The sequence below is a fragment of the Herpailurus yagouaroundi genome, unplaced genomic scaffold (genome assembly GCF_014898765.1).
Source record: "Herpailurus yagouaroundi ecotype Mexico unplaced genomic scaffold, PumYag 203, whole genome shotgun sequence".
Taxonomy (NCBI): Eukaryota; Metazoa; Chordata; class Mammalia; order Carnivora; family Felidae; genus Herpailurus; species Herpailurus yagouaroundi.
In genome coordinates this window covers 22,020,107-22,047,758 of record NW_024412434.1, presented here as the reverse complement: position 1 = coordinate 22,047,758, position 27,652 = coordinate 22,020,107, and the positions used below count along the sequence as shown (strand labels likewise).

The 27,652-nt window shown below is 43.8% G+C and overlaps 1 protein-coding gene and 1 long non-coding RNA gene across 5 annotated transcripts in view; one reads left to right on the top strand and one right to left on the bottom strand.

Annotated features, from left to right (window-relative positions):
* The first annotated feature begins 233 nt into the window (after window positions 1-233).
* Window positions 234-27,560, top strand: LOC121014805 (uncharacterized). The gene is made up of 3 exons (XR_005783435.1): window positions 234-282; window positions 21,768-21,920; window positions 27,447-27,560. It is a non-coding gene; the product is annotated as an uncharacterized LOC121014805 (long non-coding RNA).
* The window catches only part of SEPHS1 (selenophosphate synthetase 1), a 30,640-nt gene continuing 14,886 nt past the window's right edge, over window positions 11,899-27,652 (bottom strand). For 3 of the 4 annotated variants that reach the window (XM_040451408.1, XM_040451411.1, XM_040451409.1), the window contains exons 7-9: window positions 25,478-25,577; window positions 15,698-15,910; window positions 11,899-13,847 (exon numbers count right to left, since the gene is read on the bottom strand). In XM_040451408.1, the coding sequence (XP_040307342.1) occupies window positions 13,633-13,847; window positions 15,698-15,910; window positions 25,478-25,577 (528 nt within the window). In that variant the 3' untranslated portion in view covers window positions 11,899-13,632. The remainder of the gene's footprint in view (window positions 13,848-15,697; window positions 15,911-25,477; window positions 25,578-27,652) is intronic. The other variant, XM_040451410.1, reaches the window with a different exon arrangement.

The following is a 27,652-nucleotide window of genomic DNA, read 5'->3' as shown; positions in this document are numbered from 1 at the left end:
CTCATTGTTTCTTTCTTCTCCCTCATTTTTCTCATTGTTTCTTTGTCTTAAATAGTTACTTCCAGAACGTCTCACCTTATGAACATGTCATTTTATTTATTTACTTATTTAGAGTGAGAGAGAGAGAGAGAGACTGAGCGAGAAGGAGGGAGAGAGAGAGAAACCCAAGCAGGCCCTGCACCATCAGCATGGAGCCCAACACCAGGCTCAAACTCACGAACTGCGAGATCGTGACCTGAGTCAAAACCAAGAGCCAGACGTTCAACTGACTGAGCCACCCAGGTACGCCAACATGTTATCATTTCTTAAGTGATGTCTTTATATAATGTGGTGAATCGACCATACTCTGGGAGAAAAGCAGGTCAGGACTCAGAATTATTAGCTGTGGCCTGTTTCCTCTCAGGTAGGAAGGAGAAAGCATCCAGAGCAAGTCTTGCCCATTGGCCTTTATCTTTGGGTTCTCTATTCTTTTTCCATGATTCCTTCTTACCAAGACTCCCAGATTTTTTAGGCTAACAGAAATGTCTTTGGCTTTCCCTCATTAGCTCTTAACCTCATCCCCCACAAATGGATCATCACATGGCTGGAACGTGACCCTGAAATCGTCGATTAGATTGCCAAGAGTTTTCAGGAGAGGCACTTATGTTTATCATAGTTTAAAATGAAGTATCTGGCCTTTGGCAGGTACAGGAAAGAGAATCTCTCTCTTTCTGCTTCAGAGAAAAACTATAGGAATGGGCATGGGTGAATAGGTGTCTCCTTACTGCCCTCGCCTGGAGGACAGTGGGCACTGCTAGGAGGAGGAGCATGGAAATTAAGTTCACCCCAACACAGATTATTTACAGGTCAAGACCTTTACCTTCACAGGCCCTGAAAGTTACTGGCTTTCCTGACCATTGGGAAATACAATGAGGTGACTGTATCTACACCTGTAGTTTTAATGGTCTCCCAGAACACCTTCGTTTTAAAAGTGTGTGAAATTCCCTGCCGTACCCTAAGGCATTCACAATAGGGGTGGCTCAGTTGGTTGGGCATAGGCCTTTGGCTCAGGTCATGATCTCATGGTTTGTGAGTTTGAGCCCCCGCATCGGGCTCTGTGCTAACAGCTTAGAGCCCGGAGCCCGCTTCGGATTCTGTGACTCCCTTTCTCTGCCCCTCCCCATTCATGCTCTGTATCTCTCTCCTTCAGATATAAACATTAAAAACATTAAAAAAAAATTTTTTTTTCAACGTTTTTATTTATTTTTGGGCCAGAGAGAGACAGAGCATGAACGGGGGAGGGGCAGAGAGAGAGGGAGACACAGAATCGGAAACAGGCTCCAGGCTCCGAGCCACCAGCCCAGAGCCCGATGCGGGACTCGAACTCACGGACCGCGAGATCGTGACCTGGCTGAAGTCGGACGCTTAACCGACTGCGCCACCCAGGTGCCCCAAAACATTTTTTTAAAAGGCATTCACAACAGATGCGTTTAAAGTTTATGGTTGTTGGGGCGCCTGAGGGGCTCAGTGGGTTAAGCATCCGACTTCAGATCAGGTCATGATCTCACAGTCCATGAGTTCGAGCCCCGTGTTGGGCTCTGTGCTGACAGTTTGGAGACTGGAGCCTGCTTTGGATTCTGTGTCTCCCTCTCTCTCTGCCTCTCCCCTACTCGTACTTCGTATCTCTCTCTCTCTCTCTCTCTCTCTCTCTCTCTCTCTCTCTCAAAAATAAGTAAACATTATGGGGCGCCTGGGTGGCGCAGTCGGTTAAGCGTCCGACTTCAGCCAGGTCACGATCTCGCGGTCCGTGAGTTCGAGCCCCGCGTCGGGCTCTGGGCTGATGGCTCGGAGCCTGGAGCCTGTTTCCGATTCTGTGTCTCCCTCTCTCTCTGCCCCTCCCCCGTTCATGCTCTGTCTCTCTCTGTCCCAAAAATAAATAAAAAACGTTGAAAAAAAAAATTAAAAAAAAAATAAGTAAACATTAAAAAAAATCAAGTTTATGGTTGTTAAAAGAGATGAAGGAAATCCTTGAATGTTTCCACTTGTTATCTGCCTTTTTTAAAATTAGAGGATGCTGGGTTTAAAATTTTTCATTTAAGATCCCATGGGGAATTAAAACAATAATTTCTCCTTAAGTAAAGAGGTAATTTGATGAATGTTACTCGTTTTTAAAAATAGCAGTTCGGGGGTACCTGGGTGGCTCAGCTGGTTAAGCCTCCAACTCTTGATTTTGGCTCAGGTCGTGATCTCACTGTTTGTGGGCTTGAGCCCTGCATTGGGTTCTACACTGGCAGCACAGAGCCTGCTTGGGATTCTTTTTTTTTTTTCTCTCTCTCTCTCTGACCCTCCTCCTCCCTCCCCTCAAAATAAATAAGTAAACTTTAAAAAACAGCAATTTGGATTATTTGGAAATTTCCTAAGTAGGCATCTTTAACAGTTGTGTTATTAAAATAAAAATATCTTGGAATGATTGAAATGGAACATTAATGGAGCACAAACATTATCACAAGAATAATTTCTTTCTCCTTCAGCATTTGGCATTTATTCATTACTTGCTAAAGTTAGAATTTTGAAGATTATTTCAAAATTACCTTTTTCCCTCCCCTTCAAACAATGTGCTTGGTTTACTCAAACATTGAAAGTAAACTTAAAGACAAATGTTGAGACACAACGATTTTCAAAACCACCTAAGGAATAGTTTCCTCCAAATGTATAAGAAGTTAAAATGATTTTTAATAATAGCCAGAGTGGAACAGCTAAGAAAAAATAGTCTGACCTGAGAACCTTGAATTAAATTGTTCAAGGGTTGTGCACACTTACAATTCCATTGTATGAATGAGAAATTGCAATCAATCCCAGATTCAAAATGCCATTCCTTCTGAGAATAGATGATCGTGGCCAGTGGTTTAGTAGCAAGTTTTAAAGTTCATCAGATGCATTCGTGCACCAAACAGAAGCCAGTTCATTGGCCATCCGCCTGCAAATCTGCCCATACTCAGTTTTCCCGGCTACGGTAGGGCAGTCCAGCACTCCAGCAAAAGCCAGCTCTCCCCTTGTGCCCTAACTCCCATCTCCTGTCTTGACAATTCCAGAACCTTGTTCCTGCGATTCTCCTCCCCCTCTCCACCTTGTTGGGTCTCCCGCCGTCCCCCCTCCCATCAGCAGATGCCCATGCGGCTGTTGCCCTAGATTACAAAGCTCCCTCGTGAGTCCACCTTCTTCCAATTCCCACCCATCCATTTCTCCATTCTTTTTGCAGCAAAACTTGAAAAAATTGTATAAATTCACTGTCTCTGTTTTTTCTGCTCTCATTTTCTTTGGAAGCCCATCCATCTTTTACCCTCCTCATTCCACTGAAACTGCTCTTCTCAGGTTGGCCAGTGATCTCCATGTGGGGCATCCACCAGTTGATCCTTATCTGGAAGCTTCTTAGACCCCCAAGCATCATTGGACCCAGTGAGACACTGACACGACATCACTCCCTGCTCCTTCTCAGCCTCCTTTGCTGGCTCACTCTCATACCCAGGCTCCTTTTGGCATCTCTCTTCTATACACATGGGTTTCCTCAGTAATCTCCAGTCTCCTGACTGTAAGCTCCTTCTGTGAACTGACAATCCCCAGATTTATATCTCTGGCCTGGACCCTTTAGCAAATTCCAGGCTTTGTATCCAACTGCCTGCTTTTACGTGATCACCACGATTTCTTCCTTTCTTTCTTTCTTCCTTCCTTCCTTCCTTCTTTCCTTCCTTCCTTCCTTCCTTCCTTCCGTGTTTATTTATTCATTTTGAGAGAGAACATGTGAGTGGAGGAGAGGCAGAGAGAGAGAGAGAATCCCAAAAGGTTCTGCGCTGTCAGTGCAGAGCCCGACACCAGGCTCAAACTCACAAACTGTGACATCATGACCTGAGCTGAAATCAAGAGTTGGTCGCTTAACCCACGGAGCCACCCAGGCGCCCCATCACCAGAATTTCTAACAGACATTTCAAGACAGAATTCCTGACCTACCACCCCTCCCAAATCATGGCTCCTCCACCACCAAAATAAAAAATATATGTCTATATCCTAATCCCTGGAAAGGGTACATGTGATCTTGTTTGGAAAAAGGGTCTTTACAGATATGATTAAGGAACTCGGGATGAATTCATCTTGGATTATTTGAGTGAGCCCTAAACCCAGGGAAAGATCTTTACAGGTGACTGAGCATCTCACTACCCCTACTTCTATCCTGTTGAGAAGCACTGATCTCTGGTATTTTGTGGTGAAGGCAGACTAGAGAGGAAGGAAACAAGAAAAAATTACACACACACACACACACACACACACACACACACACACACACACCTTACTCATTTCCATTCCTTTAGACCTGAATTGCAATTTCAGAATCTGTCCCATAGAGATCTCTTATGAAAATTGAAGAAAAACAGGATAAAAATATTTTTTAAGATAAAGATATTTCTAAGAGCACAAATATAAATAAACTGTTGCTGGAGTTGTAAGTCAAACTTTCTATAAATCACTTGCACACGAAGAGAAGCACATTTTCTCCAAGCCTGTTTCTGATGTCAGCCATAATTAAAAACAAGTCTGAAGATTAGCCACGGCGTGCGGTCAGAGATTTGGGATCTTTCAGCACGAACTAGAATCTCCAAGATATGTACGCATAAATCCAGCAGAAGAGGAAAGGACAAAATTATCACTTATGGGATTGTGTGGATTGAGGAACGTCAAGAGGACGGCAGGGGGCGGGGGTAAATTATCTAGCAAGAAATAAGGATAAATCAGCCAACAAAGCTTTGCACACTTCCTGAGCACCTCGTCTGTGCAGGGCTGTCTACAAAGTACAGAGGAAAATAGCGTACAGCAACGTTTCCTGTTAGCAAAGGGTTCACAGTCCAGTTGGAGAGGAAGACAGGAAGTACCTAGCAAGGGCTCACCAATCTGCACAGGGATTTCTCCGCGGGGAGTGTGTGCAGCCGCAGCCGGAGGAGGAGAGAGGCAGGAAGCAGACCCCGCAGGGGGGAAACAGAGTTTCTCTGGTGATGCCAAATTGCCCCGGAATGAAGAAAGAAAGGGGCCTGTCAGGCCTGCTGGAAAATCTTGGCCGTTGATGGTGCTTTGTGTACGTACCATCTTGGCATTAATCATGTTCATATACATATTTAGCTAAGTATATACAATCAATAAGTACCTATATGCAGACATGGTCTAATGTTTTGTGATCGAACAGAGTCCATATGTATTGTAGAAAAATTGAAAATAGAGAAGGCATTTTTAGAAACTAAAATTCTCTCTCTCACATGGGGCACCTGGGTGCTCAGTCCATTGAGCGTCTGACTCCTGGTTTGTGAGATTGAGCCCCGCATCAGACTCTACTCTGACAGCAGGAAGCCTACTTGGGATTCTCTGTCTCTCTCTCAGAATAAAGAAATAAACTTCAAAAAATAATTAATAAACTTTAAAAAATAATTAATAATCAAATAAATAAAATTGGTCCCTATTCCTGCTTTCCAGGAGAAAACTTGTGTTAAAATTCCATGTATTTTTCTCCATTCACATATAGTTGGCATATATGCATATGTATATATTCCACAAAATCGGTATCTTTTTTCACCTTCTATGATAGTGTAAGCATTTTGCCATCGATAAATATTCTCCAAAACCATGATTTCCTGGGATGTAGAGTTACAGATTATTTTTTCTCCCCATTTTATTGAGGTATAATTGACAAATAAAATTATATGTAAAGTGTACAATGGGATTTGATATACATATACGTTGTGAAATGATGGCCATGCTCGAGTTAACATAGCATCACCTCACATAGTTATCTTTTTTTTTTAGAGATTTCATAAAAACATTTTTTTTCCTAATGTTTGAGAATTTTGAGAATAGAGAGAAAAAGTTCCAGGGAGGGAGGGGCAGAGAGAGAGGGAGACAAAGAATCCAAAGCAGGCTCCCGGCTCTGAGCTGTCAGCACAGAACCCAATGTAGGGCTCGAATTCACGAACCAGGAGATCATGACCTGAGTCAAAGTCGGACACTCAACCAACTGAGCCACCCAGGTGCCCCAAGATTTCATTTTTAATTAATCTCTACATCCATCATGAGGCTCAAACTCATGACCCCAAGATCAAGAGTCGTCTGCTCTACCGACTGAGCCAGCCGGGCACCCTCACGTAGTTATCTTTGTATGTATGTGTGTGTGGTGACATGTCGACTCTCTCAGCAAATTTCAAGTATACGTTTTTATTAATATAGTCACTGTGCTATATGTTAAATACCCAGAACCTATTTATCCTCCAAACAGAAGTCGGTACCCTTTGGGGCACCCGGGTGGCTCAGGTCATGATGTCACGGTTTGTGAGTTCGAGCCCCACGTCGGGGTCTGTGCTGTCAGCTCAGGGCCTGGATTCTGTGTCTCCCTCTGTCTCTGCCCCTCCCCAGCTTGTGCTCTCTGTCTTGTCTGTCTCTCAAAAATAAAAGCTAAGAAAAAAATTAAAAAAAAAAAAAAAAAAAAGAAGTTGATACCCTTTGACCAATATCCGCCATTTTCCCTTACTTCTAGCGCCTGGCAACCACCATTCTACTCTCTGGAGTTATTACTGATAATTCTCAAAATTTTTATTGTGTTTTTCAACCATTTAACAGTAATCATGAGCACTGATAAGAAAGCCCTGGACTCTATCCATTTTTAAATTCTTGCCAATTATGTAAGTTAAAAAAAAAACAAAAAACCCCAACTTCATATTGTCTTAACTTCATATTGTCTTCATATTGTTTTTATATATACACTGGTATTAACATTTCTGTGATTCGCCTATAGATTTCTGTATTGGGGTAGGTTAAGCTAAACTGTAGGAACAAGTAAATCCTGAAATCTTAGTGGTGCAACAAAATAGAGCTTGCTTCTCAATCATGTCACCATTAATGTGAGTCAGCAACTCTCGTTTGCACAGCCATTCAGGGGTCCCCACATCTGCTCTGTGGCTTCCACCCAAAACCTGCCCCCTTGAGGCACCAGTGAGAGGCAAGTGACCATGACGGTGGCCCCAGACAATTGGAGAGACTGGTGCCAGTTCCACTCTGAGAACCAGGAGTCAAGTTGAAGGGTAAAACAGTGACTCTGGAAGCTTGTGGGCCAAAGGGAACTACCATAACCCCAGGGAAGGAAGGATCCCTGAGGGTTGGGTCATGTCCAGAATTTCCCTGCTGTTTTACGATTCAGATACGTGGGGATTGGATGTTTCTCTAAAATTACTGCCTGAAATCTGCTAGCTTTCCTTGTACTACTGGAAAGCAAATTATGCCACAGTCGTCCTGGAGGCCCGGGATACAGGGCTTGGCAACCGGTGCTGTACATCTTCCTCCCTGCTGGCCCCACTTGGCAGACCCACGTAGCAATTTTTTTTTTTTTTTAAGTTTTTACTTATTTATTTTGAGACCAAGAGAGAGCGGGGAAAGGGAAGAGAGAGAGAATCCCAAGCCGACTCTGCACTGTCAGCACAAAGCCCGATGCGGGGCTCTAACTCTACGAACCGTGGGATCATGAGCTGAGCCAAAACCAAGAGTCGGACGCTTCCCAGACTGAGCCACCCAGGCACCCCAGCAGTTCTTGTTAATAGATTTGAAAAGTACTGTGTATATTTGTTTTTGTTTTTGTTTTTTTTTAATTTATTTTTGGGACAGAGAGAGGCAGCGCATGAACAGGGGAGGGGCAGAGAGACAGGGAGACACAGAATCGGAAACAGGCTCCAGGCTCCGAGCCATCAGCCCAGAGCCCCATGCGGGGCTCGAACTCACGGACCGCGAGATCGTGACCTGGCTGAAGTCGGACGCTTAACCGACTGCGCCACCCAGGCGCCCCTGTGTATATTTGTTTTTAATAATAAATGCAATTTATTATTAAAAACAAATATAAATAAATATACTTATTTTTTAAAAGCTCCACCTCTCAGTTGGCATTTCTCTTTAGTTTTGCTCACCTCTGTTATTTGTATACTCTGGAAGTTCTTTCACACTATAAAAACTGCCATGGGTGGCTCAGTCGGTTAGGCATTGAACTCTTGAGTTTGGCTCGGGTCATGGTCTCACGGTTCAGGAGATCGAGCCCTGCATCGGGCTCTGCACTGACATGGTGGAGCTTGCTTGGGATTCTCTCTCTCTCTTCCTCTCTCTCTGCCCCTCCCCTGCTCACGCTCTCCCTCTCTTTCAAAATAAATAAATAAACATTAAAAAAAAACACAAAAAACCTGCCATGAGAATGCATCGCTACACGCAAAGCACTCTGATCACTTGAAATCTTGTGATCATCTGTGGATGTCCCCACCTGCCACCTGATAGTGTCACAATGGCTGCTATTTATTTCTGAGCAGTTCCACCAAAACAACAAATGCATATTCGTGTATATGTGACACACACACGTATGGATGTGTGCATAGGTCATACATGGAGAGAAAGCAACTTAATATCAACAACTTAATATTTCTAGAAGTATCCATTATACTAGTTCTTTAACTTTTCTGTTTACAAGTTTCCAAAATAAAAAGTTAGGGAACAGAAATAAATGTCACCTGGATTTTAAGCACCCCATGACTTCATGTAAGTGGATTTACCAGACGGATTTGACTGGCAAAGGTGGATGGTGGCTACTTAATTTTGTTCTAATCTGAACGGTTTTATTCTACTTAATTTTATTCTAAGGTTAGTGGTCTTATTCTATTCTTTGAGAAGTCCTTTATAGATGTATGTCTGAGTCCTTTGTATTATTATTATTTTTTAATGTTTATTTATTTTTGAGAGAGAGAGAAAGAGTGTGAATGGGGAAGGGGCAGAAAGAGAGGGAGACACAGAATCTGAAGCAGGCTCCAGGCTCTGAGCTGTCAGCACAGAGCCTGATGCAGGGATTGAACCCACGAAACATGAGATCATGACCTGATCTGAAGATGGACGCTTAACTGACTAAGCCACCCAGGTGCCCCTTAATGTTTATTTATTTGGGGGGGACGGCACAAGCAGAGGAGGGGCAAAGAGAGAGGGAGACAGAGAATCCCAAGCAGGCTCTGCACTACCAGTGTGGAGCTCGATGCAGGGCTCGAACTCACGACTGAGGGAGAGAGAGACACAGAATCTGAAGCAGACTCCAGGCTCTGAGCTGACAGCTCTAACCCATGAACCGAGAGATCATGACCTGAGCCAAAGTCGGATGCTCAACTGACTGAGCCACCCAGGTGCCCCTCTAGCCTTTTGTTTAAAAAATAAAAACAGGAGGGCACATGGATGGACCTGGAGGGTATTATGCTAAGTGAAGTCAGAGAAAGACATACCATATGATTTCATTTCTATGTGGAATCTAAAACAAAGAACAGCAGCAGACCCATAAATACGGAGAAGTGACAGTTGCCCGGGGGGGGGGGGGGGGGGCGGGCAGAGGGGGGGGGGAGGTACAAGCTTCCAGTTACGGAAAGGGTTGGACACAGGGGTGAAATGTACAGCACGTGGAATACAGTCAGTGGTGTTGTAAGTGTTGTCTGGTGACAGATGGGGTGAGTGTAGCGTGAGCAGCACAGTGGGGTTCGACTACTAGAATTGTCTCACTTGTCAAAATGGACCAAAGCAGGGCCATGTTCTAGACATCAGTTTTATACAATTCTCCTTTAAGAACTAGGCCAAATATAAGACTTGATAATTCACTTACGGTTTCCTAGCTCTCCATCAACTTCTATGTGCATGTGCTTGCATTCCTGAAACTCTTCAGCAACCAGATCACTGGTGGAGTGAATTTTCTAGTTCCTTCCACAAAGTTGCGATGGGCTCGATTAGATGCAGTCCTCCCACGCATGAAGCCCCCTCCACAGGCAACAAACAGGGCTGGGCAGGACCATCCGAAACCACCGAAAACATCAACTGTGAATCCAGAGTTGGAGATCAAATATTTAAGAACTTAAATAGAGGAAATCCAGGAAACCCTGCAGAGAAAAGGTCCAAGATCTACGCACCCAATGTTTACTGACCTGCTGAAGGCCACTGGCCACCTAGGATTCTAGCAACTCTTGAGCACATCTAGACACCCACGAGCACCCTGTCCTACCGATGGTTTCACTCGATGAAGGCCAAGCGAAACCACGGTTCACTTCGTTGAACCTTGTTTAGGTTTAAGACAAGGAGACTGAACCAACCAGAGGCAAAGTGATATTCCCATGCTCCATTTTTGAGTTTTTTTTCAATCTGTTGGTTTTCCGTGTGGACCCCGGGATGTTTAAAAATTGCATTGCTTATGGGGCACGTGGGTGGCTCTCTCAGTTGAGCGTCTGATATTGGCCCAAATCATGATCCCCACGGCTTGGGAGTTCAAGCCCCACGTCAGGCTGTGTGCTGACAGCTCGGAGCCTGGAGCCTGCTTCGGATTCTGTCTCCGTCTCTCTCTGCCCCTTCCCTGCTCACTCTCTCTCTCTCAAAAACAAACACTAAAAAATTTTTTCAAATCGCATCACTCATATGCAGGCATTTAATGAGAAAAGCTACAAATTACTGTTGAAACTAAGTTATATGGTCTATGTAACCACGACTTCATCTAGAGAAAAAGGGTGCTGAGTGTGGGAAATGAAAAACTCAAGGCGGTAGATCAATCTCTCTCTGTCTACACACACACACACACACACACACACACACGCGCACACACAAGACATTTAAGTATCTGAAGCATCATTATCTATGCTTGCTTTATTACTTCTGAAAATAAAAAAAAGTATCATATAGCTATTCTGGGCTCTCTTTACAGAGCAAGACTGTAAAACTTAGAATTCCCATAGAACTCTTTTAAAGGCAACACTAAATTCAGACGGAAACTGCAGTCTCATACATCTAAAATCAGAACAACTTAAAACACTCGCGTTTATTCATCATAAGGCATGCAGAACTTGGAGACTACAATATACTAAGTGATTTAAAAAACATTCAGCCAAAAAGTACATATTGCTTACACAATATTTCAGTTTCTCCTCCTGGACATAATTACAGTAAATGTTTCAACACAGCCTGTGCAAACAACAAGCGAGGCTTTGATTGTCCTTGGCAAGTGACGCCTGTCGCCTCGAGGAGTAACTGACCTCACCAGGGCCCAGCCTCTCCAGGCTGTATGAAAAAATTCTGTGTATTTTCACAAGCTGTATTTTTGGATGCAACTGCACCGTAGGATTTAAAGAAAATAAATCACTGCACCAAGATCAGTGTGAAGTGTTAAAGTGCTACCCGGAAGCCAAATTATTGTCTGCGTGTTAACTATTCACCAAATTTGAAGGTATTTACACAGATTTTGCTAAGCCAAATATTCAATCACTTGATCCTTCAAGGAAATTTCAAAACACTTGGGTTGGTTTGGGTTTTGCTGGCCCCAGAGGGCAATAATCAGAGTGGGCATAATTTGGGAGAAAAATTCCTTTAAAAGCGTATTGTGAAAGCAGTTCCTTCCTTCCTTCTCCTCTCCTGGCCCTCTGCGACACCCCTTTACATCTAACCTCCCCGCACTCAGCCACTTGGGGTGCCTGTTACAGATTCCCTAGTCCACCAGAATCCGGACTGTGCCGGTCAGGGGCAGGGCGTGTGACAAGCATCCCCAAGTGATCTTAAAGCAGGTCATCTGGAATGTTCTCTGGGAAACCCCACCTTTTACCAGTCCTTCCTCCTTGAGATCACGTGAATTACACGGACCTCCTTGTCCCCAGCATTTTTTCTAAACGTGAATCTTCACGAAGATCTCCTCAGGTGCATAATCCGCTTAGCTCGCTTCCTCTCAGTAGGCCCGCCACCAAGGAAATCATCAGCATTCAAGGCGTGATCAACATTAAAAAGAATTCAGATTTAGTCATCACTGGTGTTGTCAAAAAAAAAAAAAAAAAAAAAAAAAAGCTCAACAGCATGTTCACCTTACTCAGAGGTTTCCAACACATTTTATTTTGCAGACCACTGGTTTGTAGCTTTTGGGGACCAACATCTGTATAAATGCCTACAAAACGTCCCATCAATGTCAGTTCCGGAGCGGCCCCTGGGGTCCCGCACACCCACACGTATGGCTTGAGTTCCAGTCATGCCCGCGCAGCGGCCGCCCTCTGGCTCCTGGTGGAGGGCGCATCCGCGGTGAGGCCTCTTCCGGGGGCGTCCTCTCCCGAGGGCTGGTTTCCTTTGGCAAGAGGAGGGTCTGTTCTCACGGCTTTGGTGCCTGCAAGCAGGAGGCATTCAGAAACTCGCAGGGACGGGGGTGCTTTATTCTCTTAGGCAGACACTTGAGCCACCGGAGCACTCGTGTGCTTAATGACAGCGATCCCCTCCTTACTGTTTGGTGGGTTAAGACAGAAGGAAGCCTCTGTTTTTAAGTAACACAGAGAAACACCTTTTTGGATCGCCTATTTGTTCTAGAACTACAAAATTTAATTCAAGAAAATATAGGTCCCGTGAAAGACTTAAAAGTTTTATAAAACTAAAATCTAGTTTTCCCCGATAAATTGTACTTTTAGCCAAAACCCTCCCAACGCTTCTAAAATAATACTAAAGGGGGCATCTGATTATACAAGAGCATTAAAAAAAAAAATTAAATATTTATTTGAATAACAAGTTTAAGTTCGAGCTGCGATGTTGGCAATGCAGATTTTTAACACAGATCACAAAAAGCGTGCACAAAAGTGGACTGGCACCAAGGACAAAATAATGCTGAGAATTAGGCTAAATAACTGATTTTAAGAAAACAAGAGGCCTGGATCACTATACAAAATATAAAATGTATTAAACACTACCATCCACAGAACAGTCTTTATTATGGATTATATTTAAAAATTATTTGTGTAGTTACTTATATATTGAATTGTAAATGAGTATTATACACGAACCCCCTTTCGGGGGGCAATTCCTTGTTGCACTATAGAACATCTAGTTACATCGCAAAAAGTATCTTTTGCTGTCAATAAAAGAAAACAGTTAATGGTATTACTGCAAATATTAGGAAGGCTACAAAAAAAGAAATTAGATTTCTTTCTTGTCTTCAAAGTGCTTTCCATGCAGAGTTCAGCACTTGCCTCGTTTAACTGAATGCGCTATTGGGAAAATGTCCTGGGTCAAAGAGATGTTCTCGAATGAGGACACCGGGCTTTACAAAGGAAAGACTGGAAGGAATCACGCGACCCTCTCACTACCGGGCTACCGTTGTGTCACTTACCAATTCCATCTTTCCAGAATCCCATTCAAGACACTTTAAAAAAAGACCAGACCGGGAACGATAAATACACACAAAATGAAAAGACACCAACTGCTATGTGACCCCACGACTGGTAATGTCTGTGCTACGTGAAAGCACCTTTAAAAAGAGCCTATGCGGCAAGAGATAAGTGTCTAAAGATTCAAAATGAATCAACAGTATTGGATAACAATATAATTCTCAACTCAGAAGCTGCCTCAAGATTAGGTGCATCTTCAGTTAATGTAACAGGAAAAAAAGGCAATGGATTTTATTTTATTAATTGCATCCACTCACAAATTGACCTAAGGTCACCAGATGTGTAGACACAATGAGATTTTTGTTGTTGTTTATAGTCTTTAATTGAAATGATGAAAAAGGAAATAGATCTATTTAAAAACAAAACCAAATAGCTAGTTGGGTCTAGATTAAGAGGTGGCCCCCGGGGTGGGGTTCACGTTCTGAGTGGCCACCTGTGGTGCGACTTCGATGATCCGGGGCTTGTCTATGATTCTGGCTGTGCGGTTGCCCTTCTCTACGATCCCAATAATCCATGCTTGGTGACCTTCCCCGTATTTGGGAGACTTTATCTCTGCACAGAATCGAGCAGCTTGCTCTCTCGGTAAACAGATTAGGAGGCCTCCTGGCAAAGGGAAAAAAAGAAAATTATCGTCAGCTGGGATTCCTGGTGAGCAGTTTCTCTGCTACGGCCTTTCCACCTCGCTTCCGCCCAGATGGCCGTTCGGCCAACAACTCTTTTCTGTCTCTACAAGAGCTGCCCCTTCCAGTCAATTGAGAATCCCACAGATTAAACTGCAGAGCAATTAGCGACTTCTTGGTAAGCTACTATGTTAAAAAGCACACAACAAATTTTATTTAAACAATGAAAATGAGCTAGGTGTGACTCATTTAACAGGAGTAAGGTGTCTAAGGCCTCAATAACACACGTGGGAGCTACTTTTTTCTTGCTTCACTGAAAGAAATACTTAAAACCGAAAGAGAACTTTTCCTTTTTGACTTATCTACGTGAATTCCTCAGTTTATAAAAAGGGTTTTTTTATATACTTTTTTTTTAACTTAAAACTTAAGATCATGAAGAGGTGTAGGCCTCAGAGTATCTGGCTCTGTCCTCTTCAAAACAGAAAAAACAAAATATGTTACAAAAACCTTTATCAAATATAGGTCAGTAGCTCAGACAGAAAATTTTATGCATTTGTAAGTGGAACTAACACAACCAGGAAAAAATATGTATCTATACTTTTGCAAAAAAGTAAAAACTTCTCAATTTTGAATGAAGGAAACAAATGGAATTTGCCAGTAATATTCATTAATTCACCCAACACTTACTCCAGGCCCACCAGGTGGCATCAGTGGCCCACCGGGTGGCAGGCACCATTCTGGGCAGACATTGAACCAACAGCTCAGTTGTCCTCTTAGAATTTTTTTCTAGAAAGCGGATTTAAGTTTTTTGCTGTTTTTTTAAGGACAGGAAATTGAAGGGTCCTCTACAGAGGCTGTGGGAGGCCTACCAGCGAATTGCAAGCCCTCTTACAGAGCGGACTTGGGGCAGGGCTTTGGGGTCCTGGCCTCTGGCTGCACCCCAGAATCCTCTGGGCTAATCAGGCTTCCTGGGGGTCAGGTCTAACCACTGGTATTTTTTTTTTAAGTTTTTGTTTATTTATTTTGAGAAAGAGAGAGAGGAGCAAACAGAGGGAAAGGAGGGGGGGAGAGAGGGGGAGAGGGGGAGGGAGGGAGGGAGGGAGGGAGGGGGAGAGAGAGAGAGAGAGAGAGAGAGAGAGAGAGAGAGAGAGAGAGAGAATCTCAAGCAGGCTCCACACTGTCAGCGCAGAGGCTGATGTGGGGCTCAAACCCACGAATTTTGTAAGATCACAACCTGAGCCAAAACTGAGTCAGATGCTTAACTGAACACCCCCGGGACCCGTACACATGGGTATTTTTAAATCCCCAGATGATCTGACCCTGTTGTCAGAGTAACTCATGAGTTAGCAAGAAGATAGAAATAACAAAAGCCGAAAAAAGACAGAGAATATATGGGGATGAAACACAAGAGTCAAGTTAAGGGGCACTGTGGAGACACAATATACTATCTCATTCCCGAAATTGCAATTTTAGACTTTTTCTTCAAGGAAAAAACATAACCTGTTCACTGTAACCTATAGGTATCACAGTTAATTCAAATGCTAAGTTTCCAATGAAAGCTGAGTAATGACTCCTTTTCCCCATATTCTCCCTTCCTTCCATCCTGTCACCAAACAGAAACACTGAAATTTAACACTGCTCTCTATCACACACAGAATGGCAGGGCAACCGTGGGGCCTGAGAACATTCATGCTAAGAAGGCCAAGGTTATCTACCAGCACTGACCTCACACAGTTTGGGGTCATGCTCAAGTACCTGGCTGCTTCCTTGTCAGAGAAATTTCCATTAGCCTCACTAGCTTAGTCCTCAGATCTGGGCCCAGGATCCTTGTACCTGATGTCTCCGGGCAGGTCCCATGCATGAGGCCGAACATGTTTCCACAGGCCTTGCTCACGGCAGCCATCTTGGCCAGGACGGGAAGGTTGTGAATCACAAAGGACACCTCATTCCTCTGCTGCTTGGCCAGGTTCTGCGCGTGGCCCAAAATTCCAAAGCCCGTGATGTCAGTGGCAGCGTGGGCGTTGAACGTGTGCATGAGACCTGCAGCTAAGAGAGGACAGAGGACCCATTTATTACCTGGTGAAATAAATGAAGACTGAGGAGAAAAAAACCCACCTCATCTCAAAATTTTAAACAAACTTTGATCTCAAAATTCCTAATTCATCAGGGCAATGACATACTGGGATAATGAAAAAGTAATTTGCCAAAAACACCCATTTTTTAAAAAATGCTTGTTTATTTTTGAAAGGGAGGGAGACGGAGAATCCGTAGCAGGCTCCAGGCTCTGAGCAGTCAGCACAGAGCCTGACATAGGGCTTGACCTCACAGACTGGGAGATCATGACCTGAGCCAAAGTCGGACACTCAACCGACTGAGCCCCCCAGGTGCCCCTGAGAGGTGATTTCTTATTCTACTTGAACCATTTAGAACTATCAGCAGCTTCAGTCTGCAGTAATTCTCCAGTGAACAAAAAAAGAATTGCTAGCTCAACAAAAGGTAAACCAGCCTACACCATCCTCAAGTCAACAAGACTTTTTAAGATGGACCTAAATTCAAAGCATTCTCACTCTAAGTGCGTTGCCTAAACTAAGGTTAATTTTTGAATTAAAAAAAAAAGTTTCAAAGTACTTATAGGTTTGGAGAAAAGTGAGCAGAAAGTACAGGAGTTTCCTATATACTCCCTGCCCCCCTTCTCTTATTAACATCTAGCATCGGTGATACATTTGATACATGTGATGAGCTGTTACTGACACATTATTATTAACTGAAGTTCATTCACCTTGGGGCTCACTCTTGATGTTGTAGTGGATGTGTTCACACATGTATGACATGCATCCATCATCAGTATCACACAGAGTAGTTTCACTGCCCTAAAAATCCCGTGCTCCACCTGTTCATCCCACCCCTACCCCCAGCTCCTGACAACCACTGCTCTTTTTACCGGCTCCATAGTTTTGCTTTTTCCAGAATGCTAGATTTGGAATCGTAAGAGTATCTGGTCTTTTCAGATGGTCTTCTCACTCAGAAATATGCTTTTGAGTTTCCACCATGCCTTTTATGGCTTGATAGCTCATTTTATATTTTAAAAATATTTATTTATTTTGAGAGAGAGAGGGAGCATGAGCAGAGGAGGAGCAGAGGAGAGAGAATCCCAAGCAGGCTCCACGCTGTTAACACAAAGCCTCATGCGGGGCTCGATCCCACAAACCGTGAGACCATGACCTGAGCCGGAATCAAGAGTTGGATGTTCAACTGACTGAGTTGATTTTTATAAGATCTGTGTCTAGGTTCACTTCCTGCCTGTAAATGTCCAGCCGTTCCAGTACGTTCTGTTGAAAAGATGATCCTTTCTCCACTGAATTGTCCCTTCTCCTTTGTCAAAGATCAAACAATATATGTGTGGGCCCATTTCTGGCCTCTGCCTTCTGTCCCACTGATGTCCTCATCCACCATTACCGGCATCACACTGCGGTGACCACTGTAATTACACCGTCTTGAGGCTGGGTGGTGTCAGTCCTCCAAATGCTCCCCTTCAGCACTGTGTCGGCTGTCCCCGCGGTCTTCTGCTCTTCCATCCAAACTCAGAATCGGTTTGTCAATATCCACAAACTAACTGGCTAGGATTATGAATGGGACTGCATTGCACTGAGTTCCATTCACACGTCAAGTTGGGAAGGCCTGACACCTTGATGATACTGAGTCTTTCTATCTCTGTACCTGGAGCACTTCTCCATTTCTTTGTATCTTCTTTGACTTCTGTCATCAGTTTTATAGTTTTCCTCATACACAGCGTGCACGTCCTTTGTTAGATTCATACTGAAGTAGTTTATTTGGGGGGGGGAGTAACTGAAAGTCTAATTTTTAAAAGTTAAATGCTTCTCATGAAATGAAATACACTCCATGTTTACAGGAGCACTCTGGAGTGAATGTGTTTTTTGGTACATTTTCTTTTTAGACAAAGATCTCTTTTACCTAAGCGCATTCGCAACAACAGAGGTGGAGAGAATTTCTAGTCCATCACGGTGATTAAGCAACTAGACATCCATTCTATTAACACGCCAGGGCAGGGCAGCAGGCAGCCAATGACATTTAATATAAGCAAAGACATGCAGTTTAGCAGCTCTTCCCAGTGCCATCTTGGATGAGCTTAGAGGACACAGTGAACCCCAGTCAGTAATCAGGGTTCCATTTTTACTGATCACCATTTTGTCCCTGCACAGGGAATTACTGTTGCGAATTTTACTATGGGAATTTTAATGAATCACAATGAACTCCTTCCTGTGCAGCCAACAAAACCCAGCTTCAACCACTACCACCTTTCTGCTGGGGTCTTACCTATTCCTGCCTACTCGTTGGGGGATATGGGTGGGGTGGGTAACTTTAAAGCAAACCCCAGTCATATTACCTCACCTGTAAACATTTCAGTATGCAATTCTAAAAGATTAAAAAAAAAGGGGGTGCCCTGGCTGGCTCAGTAGGTTACACATTTCTGACTCCCGATTTCTGCTCAAGTCACAATCTCAGTTTGTGGGATTAAGCCCTGCACTGGGCTCTGCGCTGATAGCGTGGAGCCTGCTTGGGATCCTCTCAGGCCTTGCTCTGCCCTTCGCCTACTCATGCTCCCTCTCTCCCTCCCAAAAAAATAAATGTTAACAAATTTTTTTTTTTTCAAAGTTTATTTATTTTTGGGACAGAGAGAGACAGAGCATGAACGGGAGAGGGGCAGAGAGAGAGGGAGACACAGAATTGGAAACAGGCTCCAGGCTCTGAGCCATCAGCCCCAGAGCCTGACGCGGGGCTCGAACTCATGGACCGCGAGATCGTGACCTGGCTGAAGTCGGACGCTTAACCGACTGCGCCACCCAGGCGCCCCTAACAATTTTTTAAAAACATAAATAAAATGTTTTAAACAATTTAACTACAATACCATTATCATTCCAACACAATATTGCACGTTAACAGATTTCTCCTAAACCTCTTAATTTTTAAGAGTTTCCTCTTTTTCTCCCCCATGCCATTTGTTTGTTGTGGAGAGAGAGTCACTTTTTCTGTGGAAGTTCCTGCATTCTGGATTTGGCTGTCTTCCCTGATGATGACAGGTTCTACCAAACTGGCAGCCAGGTCCAAGGCATGATGAGATTCAAGTTCAGTTTCTCTGATGGGGGGGTGGGGGGCATTTATCACCTCCCCACAAACCTTTCACCTAATGGTTTTTAGCAGCCACTGATGTTTGTTGAGGTTCGTTAAATCAAGGGCGCAGCAAAAATGGCAAATGTGTGATTCATTCTTCCAGCATTTATTAGATGTGACTCTTCTAAAGAATTTAAAAAACAATTAATTTGGATTTCCCCAAATACCACCCGTATAAGAAAGGTAAAATGTGTGACTGAATCCTTTATTTTCATAATGCATGGTTGGTGCTCTAGCAACTTCCAAAGGTGGACAAGAAGTTTCAACTCTCATTATGATTTCCTTGGTTTTCAGACACTTGACATGCTTCAGCTGACTCCAGTCACTCTTCCTTTTGATATTCAAACTGCCCCCTTTCCAGTCTGACTGGTGGGGTCAGCTCTTCCACCAGTTCTGGTGCAGTGACAGGACCCCATTAGCTATTGGGGGCTCCATTACTTTCAGGCACAGGAGGTCCCGAGCTTATCTTCTGCATTTCCTTTCCCAGAGTTAAAATCAGTCATTTCCCCAAGGAGTCCTGGCACTTTTTCATGGGAAATGTTAATTTTCAGATCACAATCTGGGCACTAGGAGTTCATTACTATTGGGTTATCACTGCCCCTAGGCCTTTTCAATTGGCTTGGAAATAAGTATTTTTAGGGGAAAAAAAACAACATCCTGAGTTCATACTGTTAATTCCAAAGTAAAGATTATAGTTTATTTTTAATGTTTATTTATTTTGAGAGAGAGAGAGAGAGAGAGAGAGAGAACACAAACTAGTGGGGGAGGGGCCGAGAAAGAGGGAGAGAGAATCCCAAGCAGGATCTGCGCTGTCAGCACAGAGCCCGACACGGGGCTCGAACTCACAAACTGTGAGATCATGACCTGAGCCAAATCAAGTTGAACGCTTAACTGACTGAGCCACTAGGTGCCCCAAGATTACGGTTTATAACTCTGCTTCTTTGGTCTTATTTCTTTTTATTCTTAAAATTTGTTCCCAACTATACTTACTTATTTTATCATACTATACCAATATTTTCATCAACACAAACCCACTGAATACAATGACATATCTTTGTGGGTTTTTGTCCTGAGGCTGTACATTGAAAATACCAGGCTCGGGGCGCCTGGGTGGCGCAGTCGGTTGAGCGTCCGACTTCAGCCAGGTCACGATCTCGCAGTCCGTGAGTTCGAGCCCCGCGTCAGGCTCTGGGCTGATGGCTCGGAGCCTGGAGCCTGTTTCCGATTCTGTGTCTCCCTCTCTCTCTGCCCCTCCCCCATTCATGCTCTGTCTCTCTCTGTCCCAAAAATAAATAAACGTTGAAAAAAAAGTTTAAAAAAAAAAAAAAGAAAGAAAATACCAGGCTCAGACTGATTTGAAATAATTCTTCCCCACGCAGTTTTGAGACTCCTTAACTTGATATTTATTAGGCAAATTTTTTTCAATGTTTTTAATGTTTATCTTTGAGAGAGAGACAGAGCGTGAGTGGGGGAGGGGCAGAGAGAGAGAGAGAGAGAGAGAGAGAGAGAGAGAGAGACACACACACAGAATCCGAAGGAGGCTCCAGGCTCCGAGCCGTCAGCACAGAACCCGATGCGGAGCTCAAACCCACGAACCGTGAGATCATGACCTGAGCCGAAGCTGGACGCCCAACTGACAGAGCCACCCAGGCGCTCCTCTATCAGACAAGTCAAAAAAAGTGGTAGCTTCCAAGAATAAAGACCTTTCAGTGCTTTTAGTGGCTGTACAGTATTCCATGGTACGCACACAGACTACATCACTCAGTAACCTACTGATGGACATTTGGGTTGTTTCCTCCATTAGAAATTGCAAACGGGCTTCAACGAATAATAGCCTCGCACACACGTCATTCCATAGGTCACAGAGGCAAGACCACGGAGTCAAAATAAATGTACATGTAATTTTGCTAGATATGACCAAATGCTCCTCCATAAGCTTCTGCCATATTGTATTCCTCCCAACAATGTACAAAAAGTAAGGACTGGGAATCTTAAATGCTCAAATACAAGCAAACTGAAAAAGCATACAAATAAAAATCTGTAAAAATCACTTTCTTACTGTTTTATGACTTAATTTGAAGGACCAAAAAAGAAAAAAGAAAAAAGGAGAAAGACTCCTTAAACAGTTTGACACATGAACAGAGAAACACAAACGAAAAGTCTTGGTCGTAAGTGAGGAGAGCAACTGAGGACAAAGAATTAAATAATTACAATTTGACTTTGGAATAGAGCCAAAGAAATATTCCTGGAACACAGACAACTAACTATGGAAAAATTTGACACCCCCTCCCCCACTCCCCGCAAATTCACGAGTGGGCAAAAGGTAAATTAATTATGTTATATTTCTGGTAGATCATCCAAGGCATTAAAAATTATGTGTTCTATGATGAGATAATGTGGGAAAAAAAGAATTCAGTAATGTTAAGTAAATAAAAACACATTCCAAATACAAGTAAAATGTATGACAACCACTAGTTGAAAACATGAACAATAAAACAACAGTAAACCACCAACCAATGATAGAAAAAAACCCTGCAAGAAAACAAATATATTAACAGAAGCTGTCTTGGGTGGTGGGACCAGGGACGATGTTTCTTCTCTCCTTTTTTCATTTTCTAAAAACTTCTATAATGAGCATATCTTTTTTTTATAGTAAAAAATACATATAAAATAAATGGAAAAATATATTACAGAAAAAATTTAAACGTGGCAGGTCATTATAAACCGTGGCGTACAAGCACCCTCAGAAGCTACGAGCACCATCTAGAAACGCCGAGGCAGCACTGACCTCTTACACGTATGGACCAGAAGCCCGGGCCGAGGAAGTTCTCTGCAGGAACCCGAATGCCCACTAGCAGCAGTCAGGGTAAGTCAGCGACAGAATGGACAATTGTACAGCAATGAAAATGAATTAAGTACAACTACATACACCAGGAATAACACTCAGGAGTGTTAAATGTGCATAAGACAGCAAGAAAAAGAGAACAGGTATGATTCAGTGAAGCAAAAAATTAAAAAACCCAACTAACTGCTTAAAGATACAAGTCTTTGTGATAAAAAGATTTTAAAATACATGAAGGGGTGCCTGGGTGGCTCAGTCAGTTGGGCACCTGACTCTTGATTTTGATCATGATCCCAGGGTCTGTACTGAGCATGAAGCCTGCTTAAGATTCTCTCTCCCTCTCTTGCTCTAAGATTAATAATAATAATAATAACAAAAGCAAAATACATGAGAATAAACATGGGACTCAGAGCAGGAGCTGCTCCTACACAGGAATCTAGGAGCAGAGTGTGGGAGGGACACCTCTGGGCTTCCAAGACCACACTGTTTCTTGTACGAGACGGTGGGCACATGGGTGTTGTTCTCTTAAGCCCTGCACATATTTCATAGAATTCTTTTGCATCAACTGGACATCTCATAAAATTTTTTTTAATGTTTATTTTTGATAGAAAGCCTGTGTGTGTGTGAGTGTGTGAGAGAGCGTGCGCACACACGCGCACGAACGAAGTAGGGGCAGAGATCAGAAGGACAGAGAGGATCTGACGCAGGCTCCGTGCTGACAGCTAAGAGCCTGATGTGGGGCTCAAACTCACTAACTGCGAGATCATGAACTGAGCCAAAGTCAGACGCTCAATCCACCGAGCCACCCAGGTGCCCCAACATCTCATAAAAAATTGTAATTTAAGGAAGGGGAGAATGGCAAATGTTGGAAAAAAATAATCTGTTTTCACAGTTTTGTAAGTTAGATTATTTATTTATTTAAATGGTTATTTTTGAGGGGGGGGAGGGGGAGAGAGAGAGGGAGAGAGGGAGAATGAGCAGGGAAGGGGCAGAGAGAGGGAGGGGGACAGAGGATCCAAAGCGGACTGTGAGCTGTCAGCACAGAGCCCAATGCAGGGCTCAGACTCACGAACTGTGAGATCATGACCTGAGCCAAAGTTGGATGTTCAACCAACTGAGCCACCCAGACACCCAAGTTTATCAATTTTTAAGACAGAGAGAAAGGGAGGGTGCGCCCACGCATATGAGCTGGGGAGGGGCAGAGAGAGAATCCCAAAGGCAGGCTCCATTTCAGGAACCGTGAGATCATGACCTGGGCCGAAATCAAGAGTTGGACACTTAACTGGTTGAGCCACTCAGGCGCCCCATATTGTCACACTGTGAGGTGATTCAGAGTGTCGGAAAAGCTCTTTTAAGATCCCCTGGTCAGCCCTACCATTTCTTCTTTTTTCAATAACTGAAGAGTTCGTTGGCTTAAGTATCATATCCGTTTGGTGCAGTCATTTGGGGGAAACTGAAGGATTGAGGGGAGAGGACAAAGAAAGTACGTTCAAATCTGTTTCTGACTGCTTGCTCAGGGAACTTGAAGAACCGAATGAAGAGTGACTTTTGTAAAGAAAAGGTTTTTCAATTTCATCTTCCAAGTTCCCGGACAGGACGCCCCACAACCCACGTCCTTACAGCGTGCAATTCATGAGGAGAAAGAACACCGGTATTTCCAGAAAAAAAACCGTATAAATTTCCTTCACTGCCTTACGTTGATGGAATCTGTGGTACTGGAGAAAGAGCACTTTTGGAGACAGACAGATTTGGGTTTGGGAACAGCATCTGCCTGTACCTACGTACTTCCTTTCGGCCAAAGGGGAGAAATAGGATCCAATTCACAGAATTATGAAAAGGAAAATATCCGTGAAGTACCAAAAAGAAAGTGGCAAAGTTAGCTCATTCGATGTAACGAGTTCCCACAGTGTGCCCCGCGTTCTTCTCCGCGCTGGGGACACCACGGCAAACAAAACAAACAAAGCTCTCTGCCCTCTTGGGGCTGACGTTCTAAATGCTGGTTTGCTTCCAAATCATCTGCACAGATGCTTTTCTAGAAACAGTTCCTCTGGCACATCAGAGGTTAGGACTTCAAAGACTCACGAGAAGAGCCTCCTTCTTAATTATGCAATATGCCTGGTGTTTTCTATCTGCATATGAAAGGCAGGAAAAGGGGAGAATATGATGCTTCAACTCTATGAGAAGTAATTCCCTCAGCAAGCCTTGCTGCTTTCAGGAAGGAGAATTCTGCTTCTGGAACTTTCCTGGTTTATTTTATTAATTTTTTTTCTTTCTTTTTTTTTTTTTTTTTTACCATTTATTTATTTTTGAGAGACAAAGAGAGACAAGAGACAGAGCATGAGCAGAAGGGGCAGAGAGAGAGAGACAGACAGACAGACAGACAGAATCCAAAGCAGGCTCCAGGCTCTGAGCTGTCAGCACAGAGCCCGACACGGGGCTCGAACTCACAAACCATGAGATCATGACCTGAGCCAAAGTCGAACACTTAACCAACTGAGCCACCCAGGTGCCCCTTTCCTATTTTATTTTAATCTGCTTTTAAAACTTAGTACCAAAACATTCACTCAATTACCATGCATAGAGACTGTGAAATAGCCTCAATTTCTTACTAAATTGTTCAGAAAGGAATAGACCATAATACTACAAGCATTACAAGCAGTAGTTTCAAATCCTAGGTCCCCACTGATTAGCTGTGTGACCCTGAATGAGTTGGTAGCTACCTTGTAAGGTTGTCCTAAAAATTAAACAGGAAAGTAGGTCAAGTTCCTGATACACAATAATTACTAAATAAATGGTAAATGCTATTATTACATTTTATCAGTATTAGGAAGCTAGATGAGAAATAAAATGTAGAGGAAAAAATTATGACATGTCTATTCCTTTATACACACAAATGTGGGAATCAACAATGAGAACACCTCGAAATAATAATACTTTTTTTTTTCTTAGAGAGCGAGAGTGCAAGCGTGAGCAGGGGAAAGGGGCAGCGGGAGAGACAGAAACAATCTTAAGCAGGCCCCACGCTCGGTGTGGAGCCAGACACGGGGCTTGACCCCACGACCCCGGGATCATGACCTGAGCCACAGTCGAGTCAGACACTCAACAGTCGGAGCCGCTCAGGCGCCCCACTAAGCCAAATACTTTCGAAAGTATGCTATATAAATTTCACTTCCATTTAATCGGGGTGCAGAGGAAGTCAATACTGCCCATAATCACAGAAATTTAAAACTAGAAGGAACAGAGAGAAAACAGAACTTCAACTCTTCTCTGCGCCTGGCACCGCTGTCACTGTGGGGGGATCTAAGCAAGAGGGGGACAGAGGTGCTGGCAGGGCCACGGCGCCCCGGACCCCAGGCGCACAGAGGAAAGTGTGCTGGAGGAAAAGCTTTCGCGCCCTCACACCCTCGTCCGATGCAATGTTTCGCCCAGTCCTCGGTCATCCATTTTCTCGAATACAAGTCACGTTTAAAATGCGTTTCTGTCAGGAACGCGCAGAGTATCTGGATTCCTACTACTGACCTATGACCCCAAACCAGGGACACACAGACGGGCCTGTAGTACTGGCCGAGACCGCCCCTTACCTGTTCTGTTGAGCCTGGCCATGTTCATCATTGCCTCCTGGTATGCCAACTCGACATCTTCTTGGGTGACCACCAGCTTGATCTTATTCCATTTTTCAGGCTGATGACGGGAACAGAGGTTAGGAGGAAAAGAGAGGGAAAAAATGTGATTAATCTTCTAACCACTGAAGAAGAGTGTATTTTTCCCTTTGTCACCTTCTGGCGGTTTCCCCGACCTAAATTTGTACACAAAGGTAAGTTTCCCAACTTGCTCTCGTGACTAGTGTTTCAGGGGCCCCTTCAGACAGAGAATCGTGCGATCTTTTCTGTTCTCGACCCCCAACTGCCGTGGCCCAGGCCTGCAGCGTGCCGGCCACGGAAAACCAGCAGGATGCGCCACGCACGCACACAGTCCCAGGTGTCCCCTGCTTCTCCTCCCCACCTCCTCTAATAAGCTGATGGCTCGCATTTTCATACAACTACACTTTCACTGACTTCACCTAAACTCTGCATCAAGCCATCTGGGTGGACAAGACACTACGAAAACAGCTTCGGGGCGCCTGGGTGGCTCAGTCAGTTCAGTGACCCGCTGTGGGTTTTGGCTTAGGTCATGGTCTCACAGTTCTTGGGATCGAGCCGCATCAGGCTCTGCGCTGACAGCGTGGAGCCTGCTTGGGATTTTGTCTCCCTCTCTCTGCCCCTCCCCCATTCATGCTCACGTGCTCGCTTGCTCTCTCTCTCTCAAAAATAAACTTAAAAAAAAAATTAGAGAATTTGATTGCATGCACCCCAAGGACAGCGTTGGGTGACCACAGAGGAGATCACGAAGGTCAGGGGAAAAGAGGCTTCCTTTCTTCCACAGTCTGATTTCCAAAGAATCTAGCATCACGATGTGGGTTCATGACATACTACCATTACGCTCCGTTAGCGGCCATCATTCAGGCATTCGTTGTCTTTAATAATATCCAACGATCTACCACCCAACGCAGTAACTGAAGTCCATCCCTGCGATCCTCCCTTGGCCCACAGCTCCCTGTCCTCCCCCAGAGGTAACAACCTCATTCTCCTGCCACACAAAGTAGTGTTCTCATACACACAGGTGCCAGGACAATATACCCTTGGGTTGCTTCTGACCTTTGTGAAAGGGTATTAGGCTGCTACATGACCTTCACATCTTGCTTTTTTCAATTTTGCACATTAAAAAAAGGACAGGTGGTGTCAGATTGGGGGTAGGGAGCAGGCTCCCAAACCCTTCATCTTTCAGGCTCCTTTGCCTCACCTACTACCAGTAACCTTGTTGAATTACTCAGACCTGGGTGGTCCTATGGAAAGTCACTGTGGATTGCTGGCCTGTGATGGCTTTCCAATCCGATGTACAGGTGATCATACCTGATGGGAAACCTCCCCTCATCACAGGACAGAAGGGAAAAATAACTAAAGAATGTGGCTTAGAGATTTTCTGTACTCTGCTGTATTGAGCAAGATATACCTGGCTGATAAATAACATAAAATTATTACTCCTTTTCAACTGTTTCTCAGGAATGGTAGTTCAGATGACAGTTGCAGAAACGAAAAGCATCAAGTTATGTGAGACTATGCCACAACTGGATTCATTTTTGAATTGTTAGGGCAAGGAGAAAATCCTAAATGAAGTATGACTATAGCTCAGCGGAAAAGTGACTCGGAATAAATAACTTCATATTCTAGATGCTTCCTCCATGAGATAAATATTTATCAATGTTATGAGTTACTAATTATGACTCATTATAATTATAACTCATTATAACTATATTTAGTTATAACTAAATATAACTCATTTATATAAAATAAATGAAACAACCAGAAACCTCAAGACTAAAATAATTTGTCAGTAACTGTGCCCGTAGTTCTACCCCAAACACTACACTTTCTGTACACTCTCCTTTTGTTAGTGATGCTTAAGACACAAAAGATAAAGCATTTAATACGCGTAACTCTGTCTTTAACATAGGACGACGGACAGTTCCTAGAATTTCTGTAAGGATGTGGCTGATAAAACACTTCCCGGCAGTGCGACTATTTCGAGAAGACAGAATGAAGACGTGTGGCAGATCTGCGATGTGTGCAAACATGTGCAAGGGGACGGGCTTACTTCCGGACGAGACGTGGTGCTCGCTCTGGACCAGACACACCTTCTCGAGAAGCGAACTCCGGTGC